At 44.4% G+C, this 20,060-nt stretch overlaps 1 protein-coding gene across 6 annotated transcripts in view; it reads left to right on the top strand.

Moving 5' to 3' along the window:
• Positions 1-20,060, top strand: part of CACNA2D3 (calcium voltage-gated channel auxiliary subunit alpha2delta 3) — an 832,272-nt gene that overhangs the window by 614,928 nt on the left and 197,284 nt on the right. For all 6 annotated transcript variants that reach the window (XR_013357842.1, XR_013357841.1, XM_077858494.1 and 3 more), the window contains 3 exons: positions 1,878-1,949; positions 3,217-3,297; positions 12,045-12,119. Coding sequence is in view for 4 of the 6 variants with exons in the window: in XM_077858494.1 (XP_077714620.1) it covers positions 1,878-1,949; positions 3,217-3,297; positions 12,045-12,119 (228 nt within the window). In the remaining 2 variants the exon portion in view is untranslated. The remainder of the gene's footprint in view (positions 1-1,877; positions 1,950-3,216; positions 3,298-12,044; positions 12,120-20,060) is intronic.

The raw sequence follows: 20,060 nt of genomic DNA, 5'->3' as shown, positions 1-20,060 counted from the left end.
ACCTATATTATGGAGGATAATCTGCTTTATCAAAGTTTGCATTTTTAAATGTTAATCACAACTAGAAAGATATATTCACAGCAACATTTAGACTAGTGTTTGATCAAAACATGAGGCACAATGGCCTGGCCAAGCTGGCACAAAAAATTAATCATCACACCACAAATTTCCAGTCCTTGAGTGAAGGTAAGATTCTTGCCTCATCTTGTTTGTCATGGAGGGATACAGGTCCACCCTGACAGAGACATAAACCTAGCACATGGCCCTGCCTGTCTCTGTTAGGAGCTCTTCCCTACTCCCATAAGCTTCTCTTAAGCTAGTGAGTATTGATGGTAGAAGGGATTGCCCTATCATAATGATCCTTGAATTCTAATATGCATACTAATTATTAAAATGTTCAGATTCAGAGTGGGGCTTGGGCTTATTCATTTCTAATGCAGTTGTGCTGCTGTTCTGTGAACCACATTACAAGTAGTGAGGCTCTATAGTTCGAAGAATCTATTGGAAGAACAAGATAGGTGGGAGATGGACTAAGTTTAATAACCTTTTCACCAAAGGCCTGCCCGTCCATGGAGACCTTAGTCCATGTGGGCCCTTAGGGTTTAGAATCTTCTCTTTCAAATGCCTATTCCCAAGAAGATTGAGGGAACAGTACGTGAATTTTCTATGAAACTAAAGCTATAGAGAAGTACTCACACATCAGAAAACACTATACGCTGAAGATAGTGGATTCTCACTCACAGATTGCTTCATTTGAGGCTAAAATGGGCTATGAAACCAGAAAGGATCTCTCTCCTACCACACTTGCCATGGTAACTTTGGTCCCTGTCAGAAGTGTCACATGCCTTAGCTCAGTTTGGACTCTGCCACTTACTGGCCATATGACCTTGCAGGCATGGAAGAGAAACCAGCATCCTTTGAGTGCATCCTTATGCCAGGTACCACGCTGGAAGTTTCACATTTTTTCTTCAAGGCAACAATGCTGGGGAATAATTGCCATTATTTCATTTGAGGATATGGAGGCTTAATAAATACAGTTAATAAAGATTCAAAGCTGAAAATTAAAACCAATATTGTCTTTGACCAAAGCCTACTGTGGTCCAGAACTCTGTTTCCCCACTTGTTACCAGGGCCGGGTAGAGTTCCTGTCTGTCTCCCAACACTTCATGAAAACCAGATGTGATGGTGGTGGTGCTCAGTGCATTTGTATGCAATTCAGATGGTTGCAGAAGCGCATTGTTTGCCATACTTCAAAGGTCGTTATTCCAGGAGAAATGTTTAGCTGCTTAGAGGTGATTTTTAGGGATCAGATGATAAAGTTATTTGTTGTATTTTGTTTTTTTGTTTTCTGTCTGGGACTGGCCATAGAAATATGTAGAGGTACCAAAAGGCCTTGACTCAGCTACCTCGGGGAGAATAAATGATTTCAGATTTCATTGTTTCCAGCAGGGACAACTCATAAAACCCCTTATGCTCATGTTTTCTGATCCTCAATTTTCAGATTAAGGAGCAGCATCCATATCGCACATAAATGTCTGCAAAGTGAAAGGATAAAATCAATCTGTGGTCATAAAATGAAGTGAATCACTAAGATCCAATGCAGGCTTTCTTTGAACCCAAACGGCTGAATGCAGTAACAGATTGGCTGGACCGACCGGTAGGGGCTGACTTTGTTTCCCCAGCCATGGACTGGGATCTTTATCTGCAAGTCAGAGTAGAGAGACATTGCACTCTCTTCTAGGCGACTAGGTTGAGTGAGCACTGGTCTGTTCCCAATGGCCCTGATCAGGAAAGGATGAGATGGTTGAGGGCCGTGACCACTGGCCATGTGTGGTTTTCAAATCATTCCCGGGTAACTGACTTCTTTCCCCATCCAGCTGGCCGATGATCAGAGCCTCGTCCTGATGACCACGGTCGCCATGCCTGTGTTTAGTAAGCAGAACGAAACCGTGAGTACAGCAGCCATGCTCTGGTGTGATATTAGGAGGATTGCCATTTCAGACATTCTCTGACTCAAGCTCTGGTGACATTATTTATGTTAAAGATAAGGGATCTATCAGTTTTCCATGTTGTTAGAATTCTGTTGTTAGAATCATGACATTGAGAATAGAAGAGAGGAATCCCAGCAAGTGTCATGTGACAGTATGCAGCACTTTTCCCAAAGTTAAGTGTGAAATTACCAGAGAAAGGAAAGACCCAGAGACAATCCTTGAGTGTGGTGGGATGACCCCTCCCTGATTTATAATGACCAACCTTGTGTTAGTTTCCTTGAGCTGTGGTAACAGAGGGCCACAAATGGAGTGGCTTAAAACAAGAAAGATTTATTCTCAAAATTCCAGTCTAGAAGCCCAAAATCATGGCATTGGAAGGGCTGTACCTCCTGAGAAGGCTCTAGGGAAAGATGCTTCCAGTGCCCGGCTGCTCCTCATTTGTGGTATCTCTGCTTCCATCTCCACATGGCTTTCTCCTCTCATGAGTCTGTCTGTCCTCTTATAAGGATGCCAGTTGTTGGATACAGGGCCTATCCTAAATCCAGGATGATTTCTCCTTGAAGTGATTATACCCTACTTCTAAAAAGGTCACCTTCTGAGGTTTCAGGTGGGCTTGAACTGGAGGGAAACAATGGACAGTAGCAATTTGTGTCTTCTTCTGGGAGGCCTTTCTGACTCTGACAGTTTCACTCCATCACCCTGACTTTGGGAACTGGGACCCTCCCTGGAGGCCTATTCCTTCATCTTGGTCCTTGGTTCCAACATGCTGCTACAAATGCAAGGCTTATTATGTCTTTCCCCTGGGCACCAAACAGCAGTATAAATTGAGAGAGCAGTTATGCTACGTCTTTCCTATAGAAGGAAAGCTTCCATAAAATAAACTGATTAATGGTTACAGTCCTTAGCGGCTGAAACTTTTGTGCTTGTTACCATTAATTTTGAATTTTCAGGAGGGAGAAGAGATGGCTACTAGGGCATCTTTGTATGGATGTGTGTTGAGAGCTACTGTAGTACCTGAGAAGCTACCATTTTTGTCTAGCAATATTTAGGGGTGGGGGGGATAGAAGAGGGGCCTCATAGAAATCTGGGTTAATCTTCAATCTCTAGAAACTTTGAGAAGGCACCAGATGGAGATCTATGGTGTGTTGGCTTCTCCCTCAGTTCTATTCCTTCCACCAAAGTAACTCACTGTTGTTGTTGTTGCTTACTGTTTGTTTTTCAACAGAGATCGAAAGGCATTCTTCTGGGTGTGGTTGGCACAGATGTCCCAGTGAAAGAGCTTCTGAAGACCATTCCCAAATACAAGGTAATGTGTCACCTAATTAATAATCCAGGACTAAGCGTCCAAGATACCTTCACAGTCTGCCATAGTAGTAAATGAAAATATGGAGAAAAGAGGTGCCTCTATTCTCTTTCTGGTAGGTGCTTTTTTTTTTTTTTCCATAAGAACAGTAACGGTTTGAGCAGATCTGAGTAGGTCTACACATGCTGGATCTCTGGGAGTCTAAATATTTATGTGGGTCTATGCAGGTCCTACATCTCTGATGGTCTTCTAAACCAGTCCTAATTCATCCCAACCTGAGGATCCTCTAAAATGTGTTATTTCTTAGCAGGAACCCAATGAAACCCAAAGAGAAATGGTCTCTGACTCTATCATGAGTATTCCCTCTATCTTGGAAAATTAATACTTAATTAATCAATTAAGTAATTAATTAATACCCTTGGCCAGACCTAACTCTACCTCCATGAGAACAGGCCTCCTCAGCTCCGGGTGCCTTCCCAGCTGTCTCCAGACTGGGGTGTGCCCCGTCTGGGGCAGGTGGGCATAACACAAGCATCCACCTAAAGCTGGTGGATGGCACTGCCACTGGGGCTGATCACAGAGTGGTGGCCAGTTGCCAAGAAGGTGACTGGTGACAGTAACCATCGTGGGGTCCTAAGGATGACATTGATTGGACTTATATCCTCTGGCTTCTCAAGGTACACTGTTGTGGTTAAATCAGCACTTTAGTGAAATCAGAGCAACGGATATACCAGGGCTGGCTTTCCACCGCAGCCAGGCTCCACGCTCCACGTCCTTTAAAGCAGTGTGGTCCTAACTCAGCCTTTGCTTGCCACCACCATCAAGCAGCATTGCCTTGTCCTTATGCTACCTGCTTAGGTTCTGAGCATGTATTTTAGTGAGTGGACTTGCTGTTTTTCTTAATGAGCACCCTAACCCTGGCCTGAACAATCACGTGTGAAATCATAAATTGAGATGTGATCATTGTATTTTTCTGATACACAACTTAGCCATGGGAGTGACATGACCTTTTAAAAAGATGACCCAGAGAGTTCTTGAACTCCCTATAGGAAACTCTAAGTTGGTCCCTGGTGGCAGCTCCACAGAAGAAAGTCACCTCAAGCCCCAGCAGAGCTGTGCGAACTACCCAAGAGCTGTGTGTGTGTGTGTGTGTGTGTGTGTGTGTGTGTGTGTAAGTAAGTGTGGGAGGGCAGGGAGGGGCAGAGAGCAGCACTGCTCCCCGTTCTGAGAGGCATTCATTGGACTGGCATGCTTCCCCTGATTGCACAAGGGTTGAAAACACACCCGGTTGAAAAACACTCTTTCCCCAGCACCGAGCCCACTGGCTTGCCCATCTCTTCTTTGGCCTGCTGATAGATTGACAAGCGATCCCTTTACCCTCACCTGGAGGCAGGCAAGCTCCTTTGGGCCAGGATTCTGAGATTGTTGACTGGCTAACAGAGCCCCGTTCCTTACCACCTCCTTCTCGGACATGCTGAGCCTGATTCTCCACCGTTGTGAGGGGCGTTCTTCTGAGCTTCAGAGGAGGAAGATAGGGGTTAGTGCTCTGGAGGAAGATACACTGGGATCCCAGCTCCATCACCAAGGAGCTCTGAGTGGACAAGCCTCTCAAATCTTTAGTTCTTCTGTCCAGTGGTGATAACAATAACTCATAAACTTGCATGCTCATAAACTTGCATGAAGAATTGACCATTGACCATTATTATTAACTGGGAACAATGGTTCCACATTGGTCAAGGGAACCAGTATGACCCACGGCCTCCTGGCCCTCTTCTTTGTGGGATGCTGCCAGCATAGTGCTGTTGACAGCTTCCCCATGCCAGGTTCAGGCACCCGTGGGCTTCACATCCACTGAACCCTTGCTAAAGTAGAATGCCCAACAAAATAATGTGTGAACCCAATGACACTCTGGGATCCTCTGCCATTTAAAAATAGGGTGTTCTAAGAATTTTGAAAGCCACGAGGAAAGGTTTATAATACAAGGTCATATGCAGTAGGCAGTTGACAAGGACAGGCTTACCTTTGGACAGAGGGTCAGGATAAGAGCAAGCCAGTGGCTCAGCCCATTCAGCAGGCATCCCAACAAACTCTTATCTGAGCAAGTCAGCTGAGCAGATGGAGGCAGCCAAAATAATCAGGTTGTCCCTCAGCGGGTTGGAGGCAAAGTGAGGGATGCATAAAATGGCTGTTTACAAAAGCACCATTTTGTGGTACCAGACGGTGTCTTGTGGCATAATATTAGCAAATAACATTTGCCAGTCCTCTGTGCTGTGCAGAGTGCATTACACACATCATGGTACCAGCTCCTCCTTTGATAAGTGAGGTGCTATCATATCCATTCTGCTCATAAGGAAACTCGGGTTCATGGGGCTTCTGTTCACAGAGCTCAGGGCCATATAAGTAGGAAGTGGTGAGTGTGATTCGAGCCTGGTCTGTGTAACTCCTAGATCCATGTGCTTAAGGAATAGAGTATCTAAGCCATTCACATAACACTTCATGATTTGTTGCCATGCTTCTGTACCATCTGTACCATTATTCGCTTAATAGTTCATTTGTAAATCAACTCAAACCTTTCTTCACGTAACTACATTTTAATAGGAAACACCATATCACCATTTTCAAAGAAAAGTCAGTGTCATCAGTCACTTTAGAAGGATTGTAAAAAAAAAAAAAAAAAGAGAGAGAGAAGAAAAGAAAGAAATAGTGTTAAATGATTGCTTGATAATCTAAGGTTCTGAACTTGAGGTCTGTTCTCTCTTTTTTTCAAGGTAATATGAAAGGCAAGTGTTAAAGATATACTAAGTGGAAACTTTCTTTTTTATATAATTGGAAGGATGGAAGAGATTTAAAAAGAGCTGGCTCTCACTAGTGATCCTGGTTAGTAAGTTCAATACCAGGTCCACATGCCACCTAAAATCATCTTGCTCTATACTCTGGTTTTGTTTCATTTTTGTTTTTGTTTTAAGAAAGTAAAACAGTGCATGGGAAGGTGATGGACAGCTGAGGAGTTAGCACCATGGGGATTGTTCAGCCTGGGGCGATGCCTTCTGGGGCTTCTCTCAGCGTGGACAACAGCACCCTGGCCACCATCCATAAGCCCCTGGCCACCCCTACACAATGGCCCAGTCTTCTCAGAGTCCCCAGAGGGTCTGATTCTTCCACACACTTTTTGTCTGGTCCTCAGCACCTGCTTGAAACTTCTTTGAATAAGCAAGTCATCTCTGTTCCCATATTCTCATGCAATGTAGCTGATAAAATTAGAAAGCCACCTTTATAACAAGAGGAAATGAACTCTAAACTAAAATGTGTCCAGACTCACAAAAGGTGGCCTCCTTAGCAAAAGAATATTCCTGGTTGGGCTAACTGAGATGACAAAGGCCCTTTGTCCTCCTGCCACCCTGGGCCTCTGACATCCAGCTTCATCCACCACCAAGGCTTTTACAGTTGGGAGTTAAGTTTCCAGAGGCATGATAGGACAGCTGGTTGATCCAAACCCACATAATCAAGTGTTGGAAATTCTGTAGCCCCCACTCCCAGAGATGGAAAGCCATGGGAATGAGGGAGGGATTTGAGGCTTCTAAAGATAGTGAACCTTACTTTTATTGAAATCCCCAAACCCAGGTGCCCAGAATTACTGGCTCAGTGTTAAGAAAAGCAGCCCATCTTTAGAGAATGTTTCCAAACATTTCTTAAGCCTCTTATTTCCTATGAGAAGACGTAGGATCCCTAGTAAAGGGCCACTACTTGATATATACCCAGCAATCCAGATGGTAGGAACCTGATGCAGAAGTGATAATGATGGCCTTACGCATCTGTTTGTCCTCAGTTTCCTCTCTCAGGCAATGTGCTGAGCTCTTTATGGCATCATCTCCCTTAATAAGAGGTGCATGCTGCCATCACCCCCACTTATAGCTAAGGAAACTGAGGCACCCGAAGCTTAAATAGCTTAAATAGCATGCCAAGTCTCACAACTAGCAAGCCAGGATTTTAGCTACTATTACCCTAATGCCATTAGGAATAATAAATGGCAATAATAATAGTCGTAGGTGAAATGATAGTTAAAATACTAAAAATAATATGAGTTAAAATAAAAGAAGACAATAAAACATTCACTGAGCTTTTTATTGTGTGTTTGGTATGGTAAAGGGGCTTTAAAAGGCCCCATTCCCGTTAAATCATTATTATGCTCCCCTGAAGTGGGTATCATTTGGCCCCTTTCTGAGTTGAAGCCACTTAAAATAATCTTCTCAACACAACTCAGCTCATCAAAGATGAATGAAATAAAGTCTAACAATAGAATGGAGGAAGCTCGGCTACAGAAAACTAAGCAGCAGCGCCTGAAGTACATGCATTTCTGCTACATGCTTTCCCAAGGAGCGGGCTGGGAAGTGTAGATACAGGTCTGACACACCTGAACCTGAGTCAGCCCTCTTCTGGTTCCCACAAAAAGACTTGGGAAAGGGGGTGCACGGCAGCCAGGGACAGTCACGGCTGAACAGGCTTCTCTCATCCAGAGCAGAAGAGCTCCAGGGAGCAGAGTGTGGATCACACCTTTTCCTCCTGATTAACACCTTGGAAAGATGAGTCAGCTCTTGGCTCTTGGGGTTTTCCCAGAAGATAGAATTCCTTATTTTCCCTCAGCTTCGTAGATTTTCCCACAAGCAATCAGACTTCCTGTAATTTTTATTAAGAATTCCAGACACCCCAGCAATAACTTCCAGACACCACAGCCTCTGTTAACATAATGAGCTATTTTATAATTGGGTTCACTTCATTAGCCCAAAGGCTTGCACTTGGAAGGGAAGCACCTCCTTCCCTGGGGTGTTGGACCACGAGGCTCCTGGCCTCCAGGAGAGCATGCTTCAGGATGAGGGCCCTTTTGGCAGCCTCAAGTGCTGGAGGGCCTTGTGTTTGATTAGTTCCTATTACTCCATGGGACTGCACAGTAGAATGGACAGGAAGACCAGTTCTACTTTAAATGAACCAAAAATTAGAGATTTCATTGGGATACCGGTGTGTGGCCAAGAACAAGGGTGGACATTGTCTTACTGTAAGTTTTTGGTTTCTGAGAGGTTCATCTGCAGAATGTGTTTGGGGCTTACTCACATCCCTAGTAGGTTATATCCACATGCCATCAAACAAGCAACAAAACATTGGAAAAGATTTTACCCTGATAGTTTCTGAGTGTCGGGATGACTTTCTCAGGCAGAGCTTTGCCAAGGACTGACTGTGGACCTGCTTTGGCACATCAGCTTTCCCTTTTTGGCTCATTTGTCATATTTACTTTAGTTCAAACTTTAAAGATGATCTAGACGATATTTGGGTAAAACAATGAATGTCTTAAATATTCACAAACCTTACTGGAGCACCTGCCATGGGTCAGATGTTATGCAAGGGGCTGTAGAAGGCAGAGGTGAGTGAGATCCTCCATGCCCATAAACAGCCCATTGTGATGGAAGAGACACTGTTTCATTGAAAACAAGGTAGAGGAGAGATAGAACCAGCTAGGGCTAAGAGGCAGAAAAGTAGGTGTCACATTTTTATGCATTAGGGTGAAGGTAGTAATGGAAAAATTCTCAGGGTTTTATGGAAACAAGGTATGGAAAGGAGGGAGCAATGAGCAGAGTCAGGAGAAACTTTTTATAGGACATGATCCTGATGCTGAGCTTATAGCATAAGTGAGAATTAGCTGGAAAAGATGGGAAGGAGAGGTGCTCTAGACAGCTGTCATAATGAGTTAGAGGTGTGGGTGGGAGAGAAGACTGTAGCGGAGGGGGGTGGGGTTGTTACTGCCATGTACCTTAAGAGGCAATGCGTGGAAGGAGGTGGAGATGGGTTACTGAGGCAGGGACAAGGCCTCAGGAGACATGATGGATAGACGTATGGTTTTTATCTTATACATGAAAGTGGTCTTTAGTGGGTTTTACCCAGGGGAGCTACAGGGTCAGAGTTGGTTTTGACCTTTATAAATTTGGAGGATGGCTTTGTTGGGGCTCTTATTTGAGAAAGGAAAAACAGTTAGGACCATTGTAGAAATCTATTACATTAAATCTACCTGGATGGTGGGGGTGGGGAAGCAGTAATGAGCCTGAGCAATTTCTGCGAGATAAATTAGTGATTGCTTGGATCAAGAAGCTGGGGATGAAATAAGGAAGTCCAAGGCTGATGCTCCAGTTTCTAACTTAGGATTCTGGGTGGGTAGGTGGTGCTCCCACAGAGAGAAAGGAGCAGAAAGGGTAGCATCCACCATGTTGGGCTGGGTGGGTCTGAGGCACCTGGGGGATATCCAGGTAGAGATGCCCAACACACAGTTGGACACTTTGACCTGCCAGTGAGGGCTGAGGCTACAGCTGGAGCACAGAGCTGGGGATCAGCAACATCCAGGTACTTGCCAAAGCATATTGGGGGAGAGAGCTTAAGTAGACAAGGGGCCCTGGGGATACAAGCTTGGGGGAAGAGAGTGCTTGAGAGTGGGCAGAAGATGAAGATCCAGTGAAGAGAAGGATACCTGGATGTACGGGGCCTGGAAGCTGAAGGAATAGAGTGTCGGGAGGGAGGGCAGTCAGCTAATACAACCCAGAAGATTCAAGAGAGCTTTCTGTAGGGTATAGTCAGCAATCAGGTGGCCACTGGCCACAGTCAAGAAGGGAGTTCTGTTCTGGTGGCATCTTGGTGGGAGGCAGGCGGAGCAAACGCAGATTCCAGTAGGCGGCACTGATGGGCAGTGGGGAGGCAAGGATGGCAGTCGGACAATGAGTGGAGGACACTGGATGGGAAGTCAGTTCAGCCTTTGCATTCCAGGGAAGGAAGCAGAGTTCAGGTCAGCTGGGTGTCATCTATACTCAAGCCTGCTCCCTTCATGGTTTTCTGCTTCCTCCTTTTCTTCTTTCTCCTTTCCCTGTTCCTCTTCCCTCCATCCCAACCACCAGTTTGACCACATGGCTGGCCATCACAGCCTTGGCCATCATGAAGCCTTATATTCAGGTGGGGAGGCAGGCCTGGTATAATCAAAGGCCTTGCTTGACAGATGTCTTGATTCCTTATAATCAACTTTACAAATATTAATCATTTTGAGTGGTACTCTACAAGAAGCATAGAGTATGAAGACAGCATAGATGAAAAGCTATGCCTTCTTCTGAGGATTACTTCCTAGAAGCAAACTGCAATTCAGTGCATTGGAAGGCACTGAATATATTAGCTGACCATAAAATATCATCTGTTTGGCCGAATTTTGAGTTTGCATTTCCAATCAAATACCTCTTTTGCCCTTAATGGAAAAAAGTCAAACTCTCTGAGTCCTTTTTGACCCCTTGAGTCTGTATTAAACTGGGACATAATAATGGTAATTAATGCAGTGTTGACTGTGCCTGACATTTTTCCAAGAGACAAGATGAAAGAGACGATATACATCTCAAAGGATAGGAAATCTCTGGTTTATCTTTCACAGCATAATGAAATATACTTTATCATTAGAGTCTTGTAGAATCTTATTAAGATTGGCTGTGCAAGGTAACTCCAAGAGAAAAATGTCTGTTGCCCTTGACTACCACATGCATATTTGCTTTATGTAATGCAAGGGAAACCTTTAATTGTTGGTGTTAAATTCTCTGAAGTTAATTCCACATCACCTTGACGTTAAGCTAACAAGCAGACAGGGTCATTCTTGGTTTGTAAACTCTGTTGTCTGGATCATTTAATAGTATCATATTCAAGAATGTGAGCAGCAGAGAATTTGAAAGAAAAGGAACAGTGAGGGCTCAGAACTATAAAATCACTTGTTGGAAAAAAAAATAGAGGATTTTTTCCCCTCTCCCCTTTCACTACTCTGGCAAAAGTGGGTTACATTTTCTTTCTTCAGAGAGAGAGAGAGAGATCAGTATGGGTTTTATGCCAGGGGCCATTTTAATACATGAATGATTTGTAGGTAAATTTATTGTAGCCAATGGGTGCAGTCAACTGTGTAATAGAAATATTGTCAAAAAGCCGGGATTATTATTTAAATAAGTGCAGTGTTAAATTTGATTACATACTTTTTAAAGCTAATAAAACATTTCATTGCTCTCAAACTATTTCCCATAGTCCCATTTAGTCAGAAAACATAAATTAAGTGAGGCTCTGCATAGAAAATGACCCAGGCTTTGTGTCGATGGAAGCATGCATGGAAAAGCTTGGCAGCCTCCAAATTTAAAGACGAAAGGATATAAAAGGAGTTGGCAGGCTCCTGTCTGGGCTGGTGGGGACACTTTCATCCTTAAAGAATTATGGAAAATGACTGCCTAGTGCGTGCTCGAGATGGCCCCTATGGATGTGTACTTGAAGAAAGTCTAGATGTGAATCAGAGGAAGCCTCCTCTTCATTCCTCATCATGGGGTGATGGAAGACACCCAGGTTGATAAAACTGTTTGCTTCAACAGAGGAGAGGGTCTTACTAGAAACATCAGCTACTTTATTTAAAAGGAAAAAAGGAATTGTTTTTGTTTTAAATAAATCAAAGTAAGGCCCTTTGATGCCAACATGGGGATGTGACATTTTAAATTGTGCTATTTGCTGAGCTTATCCTGTGACAGGTCTTCATTTCTACCAAATGTCAAGGATCAATGCCTTGCATTCATTTTAATGAAATATTGTGCTGATAAGGGTTATGAATGCCAAGTTTAAGCTGTAAATTACTAAATGTCGGGCTGCTTTATGCTTTGTGAATTCACCAGGGAGCCAGCTAATGAAGGTTTCTTTCTCACTTCTTCTTACAGTTAGGGATTCACGGTTATGCCTTTGCAATCACAAATAATGGATATATCCTGACGCATCCAGAACTGAGACCACTGGTAAGAGAAATACCTATTTCTGTGTTTCTCCTTTTATGATTTTAAGAGATTTTCATCAGTTCTACAGTGATGACACTTTTGCAGCAGCGTTTACTTTCAAAGTTCAATTTATAGGATGGTCTCCTAAAGGCTGTTTTAATAGTTCATAACTAGTATTCTGATACATAATAAATAAGTAATGTAGGATACATATATTTACTATCATTCTTTTATCTATAAATCAAAATATATCTATATGCATTTATTTATTTCACAGCTGCCCACACATGCAAAAAATTTATTTCTAGACAGCTAGAAACCCATCGTAATGGGTACCTTTATATAACAAATGATCTCCCACACTCCAAGCCCGACTCATTGCAAGTTATGTTGAACACAACAAATTAGACCCCGGATCCCTGGAAATTCATCACAGTGTGATTTGCCCCTGAATTCCATGCCCTAAGCCCAGTGTCTCCAATATTGAAGATATTCAACAAAGCCTTTTTTTTTTTTGTTTCATTTGAACAGTTGAGATTTTCTCCATTCCCAGCCTGAGCCATATCAGGCTCAGGCAAACAATGCTACTAGCATTGTTTAGTGACCTGATGTGTAAACCATTTTCCTTCTGGAATGGGGCCAGGCCAAATCCAGGACAGCCCATCATGTCCCTGTCCACTCTGATGCCTGGGGAGAGGCTGCCTGGAGCACTGTGTTGAGGAGGAGTCTGAAGGGCAGCCAGGCTCCTTGGGTGGGAGGCGACAGGCTGCCCGGTGGATTCTGGAGGGCTGTTGGTGGGGAGTACATTTGCTATCTCTGGAGTAGTTGCAATGTGTTGAAAGAAGGATAACCCTTTGGGTTTGAGTGTATTTAGCTCATTTTATAGAAGATATAAAGTCATAAAAAATAATATTGTGAACCCTGTCTCTGAGAGTTAGGAAAGTGTAGATGGTTTTCTATAGCCACACACACCTGGGTTTGCTTGCACTCATCTGCCCCACACATCCTTGTTTCTTTCATCATGGTCAGAAAATAGTGGCTCAGTGTCTGCTGGCAAATGTTTGTGCTGCATTGTGGGGACCAGTTTGCTTCTTGCATCGATCATTGTTGAGAGAGAGTTCATGTTTGAACGGCATCACCCAATTTTGCTCTAATTGCCCTGGTATTAATGGAGTCATGGCCACATTATGTGGATCCCACATGCATGTTTTAAGATGAGACTTATGGTAATATTTGATTTCACCAATCTTTTTATCAGAAAAGGATTGAGTTAACTTGTTAGCTCGTTCCAAATGTAATCAGAATTATTGAAAAGTCTGATTGAAAAAGCTAGTAATTTCTTAAAGGTGTTTAAGTCTAAAAATATATTTGAGTCTAAAAAGCTTATCAAGTTCTCCATTTCCAAGCCACTCAGCTATGGTTGTCTGTTGGGGGTGGTGAGGAGTTCCGTGTTTGTGGTTGAGTATGGTCTCCTAGTGCTTATTTATTCCAAATTGGAGTGGAACATAGTCAATAAAACAATCAAACCTGGGTCCTCTGCCAGTGAATGAATTAGCTTCCTATTTATCAGCTTTTTTAAAAGGGATGGAATGGAACCAGACGTTGGAAGTCACCAAGGTAACTTCTCTCCCTCTGCAGCAATGGAGATGAGCAGCTTCCACCTACACAGTTGACTCACACTGCCTTCCTGGTCTTTTATATCTCCTGGTCATGCAGCAAATGGTTTGTTCTCAAATAGTCCATCTGAGGCACTTTCCAGAGCTGTGGACACCAAGGGGGCAACTGAAAGGCTCTTAGAAAAGCAGGGCAGCCAGCCAGCATCAATCATCCCATGACAGTGCAAGTACTCACAAATACAAGTCCTTTCTGTTCTCACTGCTGAAACACTGTAGTGAATGGTTTCACCAAGTGATAGCCAGTGTCAAATTCGCATAAATGGGATGGCCCTGGCAAATGCCTCAGCATCTCACTTGTGAAAATCCAAACAAGATGAACCATTTTGCAATTGGCCCATGATAAGAACATAAGGGGTGCACCTGGATGGCTTAGGCAGTTGAACATCTGACTCTTGGTTTCCATTTGGCTCATGATCTCATTGATCTTGAGATGGAAACTCACATCGGGCTCCGTGCTTAGTGGGGAGTCTGCTTGAAGACCCTCTTCCTCTGCTCCTCCCCCCACTCTCTCTTGTTTGAGCATGCACTTTCTCTCTTCCTCTAAAATATAAAATAAACCTTTAAAAAAAAAAAAAAAGAACATAAGGACATAAGGAAGGGCCAGGCCATTTATCTAGCTCAGACCCTGATTTTATGAGATACTGAGAAGAGATTTGGAGTGATGCCAACCGTTGAGGATTACATGAATTAATCCATCTGAATGATTGATAAGTGGATGTTGACTCTGCCTTGAGTTTTGTGTTTTCTTTTAGGGCAAAAGACAGTGGTTTAAGTGGGAAGAACTTAACTTTAGCAACACACAGGTTGCCCTTGACTCTTGTCCTGCCACATCCTACCTGTATGACTTTGGATAAGTTGCATAGCCTCTCTGAGATTCATTTTCTCTTGTGATCCTGCCATACCTTTAATGCATAAGTCATAGCTTCATTGTCAGAGTACATGGGATAATGCATGCAAAAAGCCTTGTGTGACAAAGCAGGCCCTGGGACGTCATGGGGACAGCGGTGGTTATACCAGCTTCCTGCTTGTGTTACATTGGCTCTATCGATCTGTGCTCAGCTACTACAAAGGTAGGGAGGATTTGATGGTGGTGTATGCTTAGGAGGACCTAAAGGACACTTTTGATTATTCACTTGCTTCAAATTGTTATGATAAACATTGGTGAGGGATTGTGTACACACACACATACACACACACACAGTGTCCGTTTTCTAGGCCAGCTCTGTTGTGTAAGACAACAACCATAAAATGGGGTTCTTTGTGAGCCCTACCATGTGAGGAAACTAAAGTACATTGTTGTTGCTGTTTGTTTTTAAAATATCAATAAAAGTAATACTAGAAACTGTGGTAACGGAAGAGTGATAGGTAAGCTAGCTAAGCATCCACCTGCATGCATGGCGTGCACAAGTGGTTTGTTCATCTTGGTTTTGTTCACCTCGACGACAAAGGCAGAAAGTCCCCCCCCTTTCTCCCTAAGCACCAGCCCACTCGGCACACAGTAGGGACTCAGGAAATGAACCAAAGAAGGGACCCTCCAAAGCCACTGTCTGTTTCCACTTGTTTTGGGACCTTCTGGAAAACATAAGTTGTGAGGTTGCCCTGGAAATCTGGTATCTGCACCGAACATCAGTCTCCCCTGCTCAGACCCGTCGCACATAGCTAGGGACAGCCAGCTGCCAGCAGCTCCCCTGGCTACCTGGGGCTGGGAACCATCCGTCCAGCTGGACTCGCCTCTCCCAACGCCCTGCCATATCATCGAATCCTGACTGAAAATGGACGTTCCCGTCAGTTCTGGATGGGGCTGCCAGATTCGCACAGTGGGTGTGAGTGTGGGGTTGTGGCCAGCAGGGGAGGATGGTGCAAGCTCACTTAAAATAACTCCGATTTGCTCTCCTTCTGCCACTGAGGCCCTTTGCTGCCTCTGCAGCCAGAAGAAAGAAGTGGGTTTCTATGAAGCACAATACCAATATTTTTCTAATTTGTCCAATAAAATCTCTCCCTTGAACTTCATGTTTGGCTTGATTTTATCCAGTATTTCCTTTAATCTTGTATGACTTGGGTGTGAATCATGAAGTGTCTCCAAAAACAGCTCAGATATAGGAGCCTTCACCCAGCAGACTTGCTTTGGTTTAATTGGCAAAAGTGCTAAAATAATACTTTCCTGTTGATAACGGGGTTCTCCTTGGTCTTTCTCCAAGTGTTTCTCAACCTCTCTATCCTTGCTGCACCTTGTGACTTCTGAGAGACTGGCGTTCACTCAGCAAACCTTTACATGGTGCCAGGTGTACTGGGTCCTGTGCTGGATCGGGGGCTGCACTGCATAGCTGTCTTCGAGTCCCTCTGGGTGAGGGAATGGGACAACAGCACAGCAAGAGGGACACAAATTAGACCCTGAGGGATGCTGTTTGAGTAATTCTTAGACATCTGGAAGTAGAATTGTTTTGTTTTGTTTTGTTTTCCTGGATCTTTACCACTCTTTAACATTCTGGTTAAAAATATTTCAAAGTACTGTTAGATTTTGTTTTCTTGTGCTTTATTTTCCCCCTGCCTTCCAAATATTTATGGATTTTTCTTAAAATGTTGAGCCTTGACCATATCTCTTTCTCTCTTGCCCAGCAGGGCATCGAGGGAAATAAAATTGGGAAGGTGCCACCGTTAGCGTGATCTGATTTTTGTTGACATTTTAGTGATCCATCTGCCCCTGCATTTTAGAAGAAAGGGTCATCTGAGTTGATTTCCTTCCCCAAGGAGGCCTGGAATGTGGACCTGGTCAAACCACCAAAAGAACACAAATAAGGCTCCTTTCCAGCAGCCACAGCACAGGCAGGGCTCCACCGAGAAGCCTGGGACAGGCAAAATCTAGGACTCATTTCCACGGAGACCACGTTGACATCTGCCAAACACTGTTTGCTCTGCGTCTGCAGGCCCAGGAGGTGGGGAAGGATGCTGGAGGGTTTCTATTCTGGACAAAAATTTGCCAGTCGCATCAGCCACTGAGTGTTGTGGGTGGATGAGATGGGAGGTAGGAATGATGGAGAGAAACCTCGGTTCTTTCCTGCAGTGTTTGCGGGGCACCCACTACGTCCTTGACCTGAGCAGGGTACTCGAGGTGGTTACAGAGATGTGCCCTGCCTCAAAGAACTCAAAATCTAAAAGGATGGATAAGATTTTATACTTTGGGTGCCTAAGTGACTATAGATAGTACTAGGGAAGGTGCATTTCTCTTTGTTTGTTTGGTATTGGTGGTGGTGGTTTTAGTGTTTTTCTAAAATTCATTGATGCCTATTTCTATGATAAGCACTGTGCTAAGTGTTTTACATGTTTTACATGTGTGAAAGCTTTCAATCATTAAGTAATTTAATAGGAAACCTAGCAGTAGGTGCTGTGCAAAGGCCCAGGGGCTCAAAGGAAGGGCGCCTACAGGGACAGGCCTGGGCAGAGAGGATCTGTGGAAAAGGCAGCCTGGAGTGAGACTCGACAGATATGCGTGCCTAGCTGAGGAGCTACGGTTCTCCATGAGGAAGGCAGATACCCTGCCTGTGATGAAGTGGTAAGGGGGCTAGAAAGTTTCAGAACCAGGAGCCCTAACCCAAATCAAGTTACATGTGCCAACTTCCTCGCCCCTGATTGGATCTTCAGGAAATGGGAAGTGAAGTGGTTGGAGACCAAGAGGCCTGGACTCTGCAGCCGCACGGATGAATAACAGGGTCATTGGATGATTATAGTTAGAATCTGTCTAGACTAGCACTGTCTAGTAAAAATATAATGTGAGCCACAAACATGAGCTGCTTATGTAATTTAAAATTTTCTAGTGGCCACATCTGAAAAAGCAAAAGAGAATTAGGTGAAATTAAGCTTAAGAATATATTTCAGTTAACCTAGTGTATCCAAAATCACACAGTTTCAACATATAATCAATAAAAAATTATGAAGGTGTTATTTTCCATTATTTTCATACTAACTTTTGAAATCTGATGTGTATTTTATGTTCTTAGGACATCTCATTTAGACTAGCCACAGTGCAGGTGCCGCAGAGCTGCATGTGGCTTGGCGCTACGGTATGGGGACAGCACAGGTCTAGAGCATGACCAGACATTTCGGGCCCTTTCCTGAAAGTGGGTTGGAACAAACCCCACCACCACCACCACCTCCTATTGCTCTTCCATCCTGGTCATCTGTGCAAACAGCGGATGGCTAGTTAGTTCCTTCCTTGTGGCCTCAACCCCTCCCTCTCAGGCTGTGGAGTGGAAATGGGGAGTTCGGAATTTGGGAGCATGAGGTCGCTGGCAGGGGCAGAGGGGCTCCTGGGGTTAGCCCTGCAGCTCTGGTGGTTTAGGCCATATGAGTTCGCTCCTAAGCCGCAGACCCCCCTAAACCAAACTGCTCGGCCCGGGCCAGTGGGTAGAAGGTCATTGAATACATGGGTAACATGTGGACATGCTAATAAATATATTCTTAGGCTGCCGTCCTCGCCTATGGAATGAAGTGGACAGTCGCATAGGCACATGTAAACATATGTGAAATGCTAAGTAGACCATGCCTATCACATGCCATTTAAATAGGAACTTTAAAGTTGGGGGGATCCCTGGGTGGCTCAGCGGTTTAGCGCCTGCCTTTGGCCCAGGGCGCGATCCTGGAATCCTGGGATTGAGTCCTGTGTCGGGCTCCCGGCGTGGAGCCTGCTTCTCGCTCCTCCTGTGTCTCTGCCTCTCTCTCTCTCTCTCTCTCTCTATCATGAATAAAAAATAAATCTTAAAAAAAAGTACCACTTTAAAATAAATAAATAAATAAATAAATAAATAAATAAATAAATAAATAAATAAAGTTGGGGGGGGGGCAATATTAGACTCCTTGTCCGGATCCAACTGATTTAGCTCAAGCAACAGATCATATGAAGAGATTCTGTGTTGTTCCAAAAACTGACAATGTGGAGTTTAGATGTGATCTTTAGATCCTTGTGCAGATCCTCAGTTATGCAGGGCCTGGCTCCCGTCCCACACATCTCCTGCTTTTATTGTGTTGCTAATCCCTGCACCAAGACACCTCAGTTCATTTTCCTTCATTTCTTCTGCTCATCCACACCTACTCATTGCAAATGCTAAGGGTCCTTTCTGGGTCAGCAGATGTGGGTGTGGCCTCCCCATGCCATGCCCCCATCCCCTACCACCACGGTGCATTGGATCTGGCTCTGAAGTGTGCCCCAAGCCCTCCTACCTCTCTCTGTCTCTATGCCCTGGTCAGGGCCCCTGTTCTTCCGTCTCTCCCAAATGGCTTCAGTCCCTTTTCTGCTCTTCTCTGGGTACCTGGTTTTGCTTCTCCGCCCCCGCCACCCTGGCATGATTCACTCTGCAGGTCAGGGGGGGCTTTCACAGATGCCAATCAGATGGCAGGGTTCCTGTCTGGTATTTAGTATAAAACCCAAACTCCCGGCTGTGACCCCAGCACCCTGTTAGACCTGCCTCCACCTCCCTGTTTTGCCTGAGCATGTGTGGCTGCCCACAATGCTCACCTGTGTTCCAGGACTAAAATTCTGGTCCTTTCTGTTCCTCCAACCCTCCCCTCCCCCCACAAGCTCCTTCCTGCTCTGAATCCTTCTTCCTGCTTTTCTCTCTACCTGGAATTTCATCCCCTCCACATCCATGGCTGGCTTGCTCTCGTCTTCCGTGCCTCCTCGAGATGTCACCCCTGCAGAGAGGCTCCCCTGCTCATGGACCAAAGGAGCCACCCCCTTCCTAATTCATCTCCCTTCACATCCCTTGCTATGGTTTCCTTGGATCACTAATCACTCTGGGGAAATGTTGATGTGTTCAACTTTTCCCCCCACTGTCGCTTGAGGGTTCCTGGGATTTTGCTGCTGCGCAGAAGAGAGTCAGTAACTATTTGTTGAATGATTTTGATGATGTTTGAATGATGTTGATGACTACATGTCTGGGTACCAATTTCCCATGATAAATGAGAAGTGCAGGTGCCACACATTCACTCATCAAACATGTATTGAGCCCTTGCTATATCAGGCACAGAAATTGAATTATATGTGATTGGTCAGTCCCTCCTCTTTCTGCTCCTCTCTCTGCTCTCCTGCTTGCCTGAAGGCATTCATCAGATGCTCCTAGAGCCAAGCACTGTGCTAGCAAGTAGGGACATAGAAGCAGGACAAAGGGTGCCTCTGCCCACAGAAGCTCACTGCACAAAGCAAGAGTTCCCTGACAGCAAGAGAGGCCAAGAAGAGCTATGGGCTCACAGTGGGAGTTAAAGGCTACGTTAAATGCTTTTCTTGAGGAAACAT

This window comes from Canis aureus, chromosome 19 (genome assembly GCF_053574225.1).
Source record: "Canis aureus isolate CA01 chromosome 19, VMU_Caureus_v.1.0, whole genome shotgun sequence".
Classification (NCBI taxonomy): domain Eukaryota; kingdom Metazoa; phylum Chordata; class Mammalia; order Carnivora; family Canidae; genus Canis; species Canis aureus.
The sequence above is the reverse complement of the archived record's forward strand: the minus strand, read 5'-3'. Positions and strand labels throughout refer to the sequence as shown.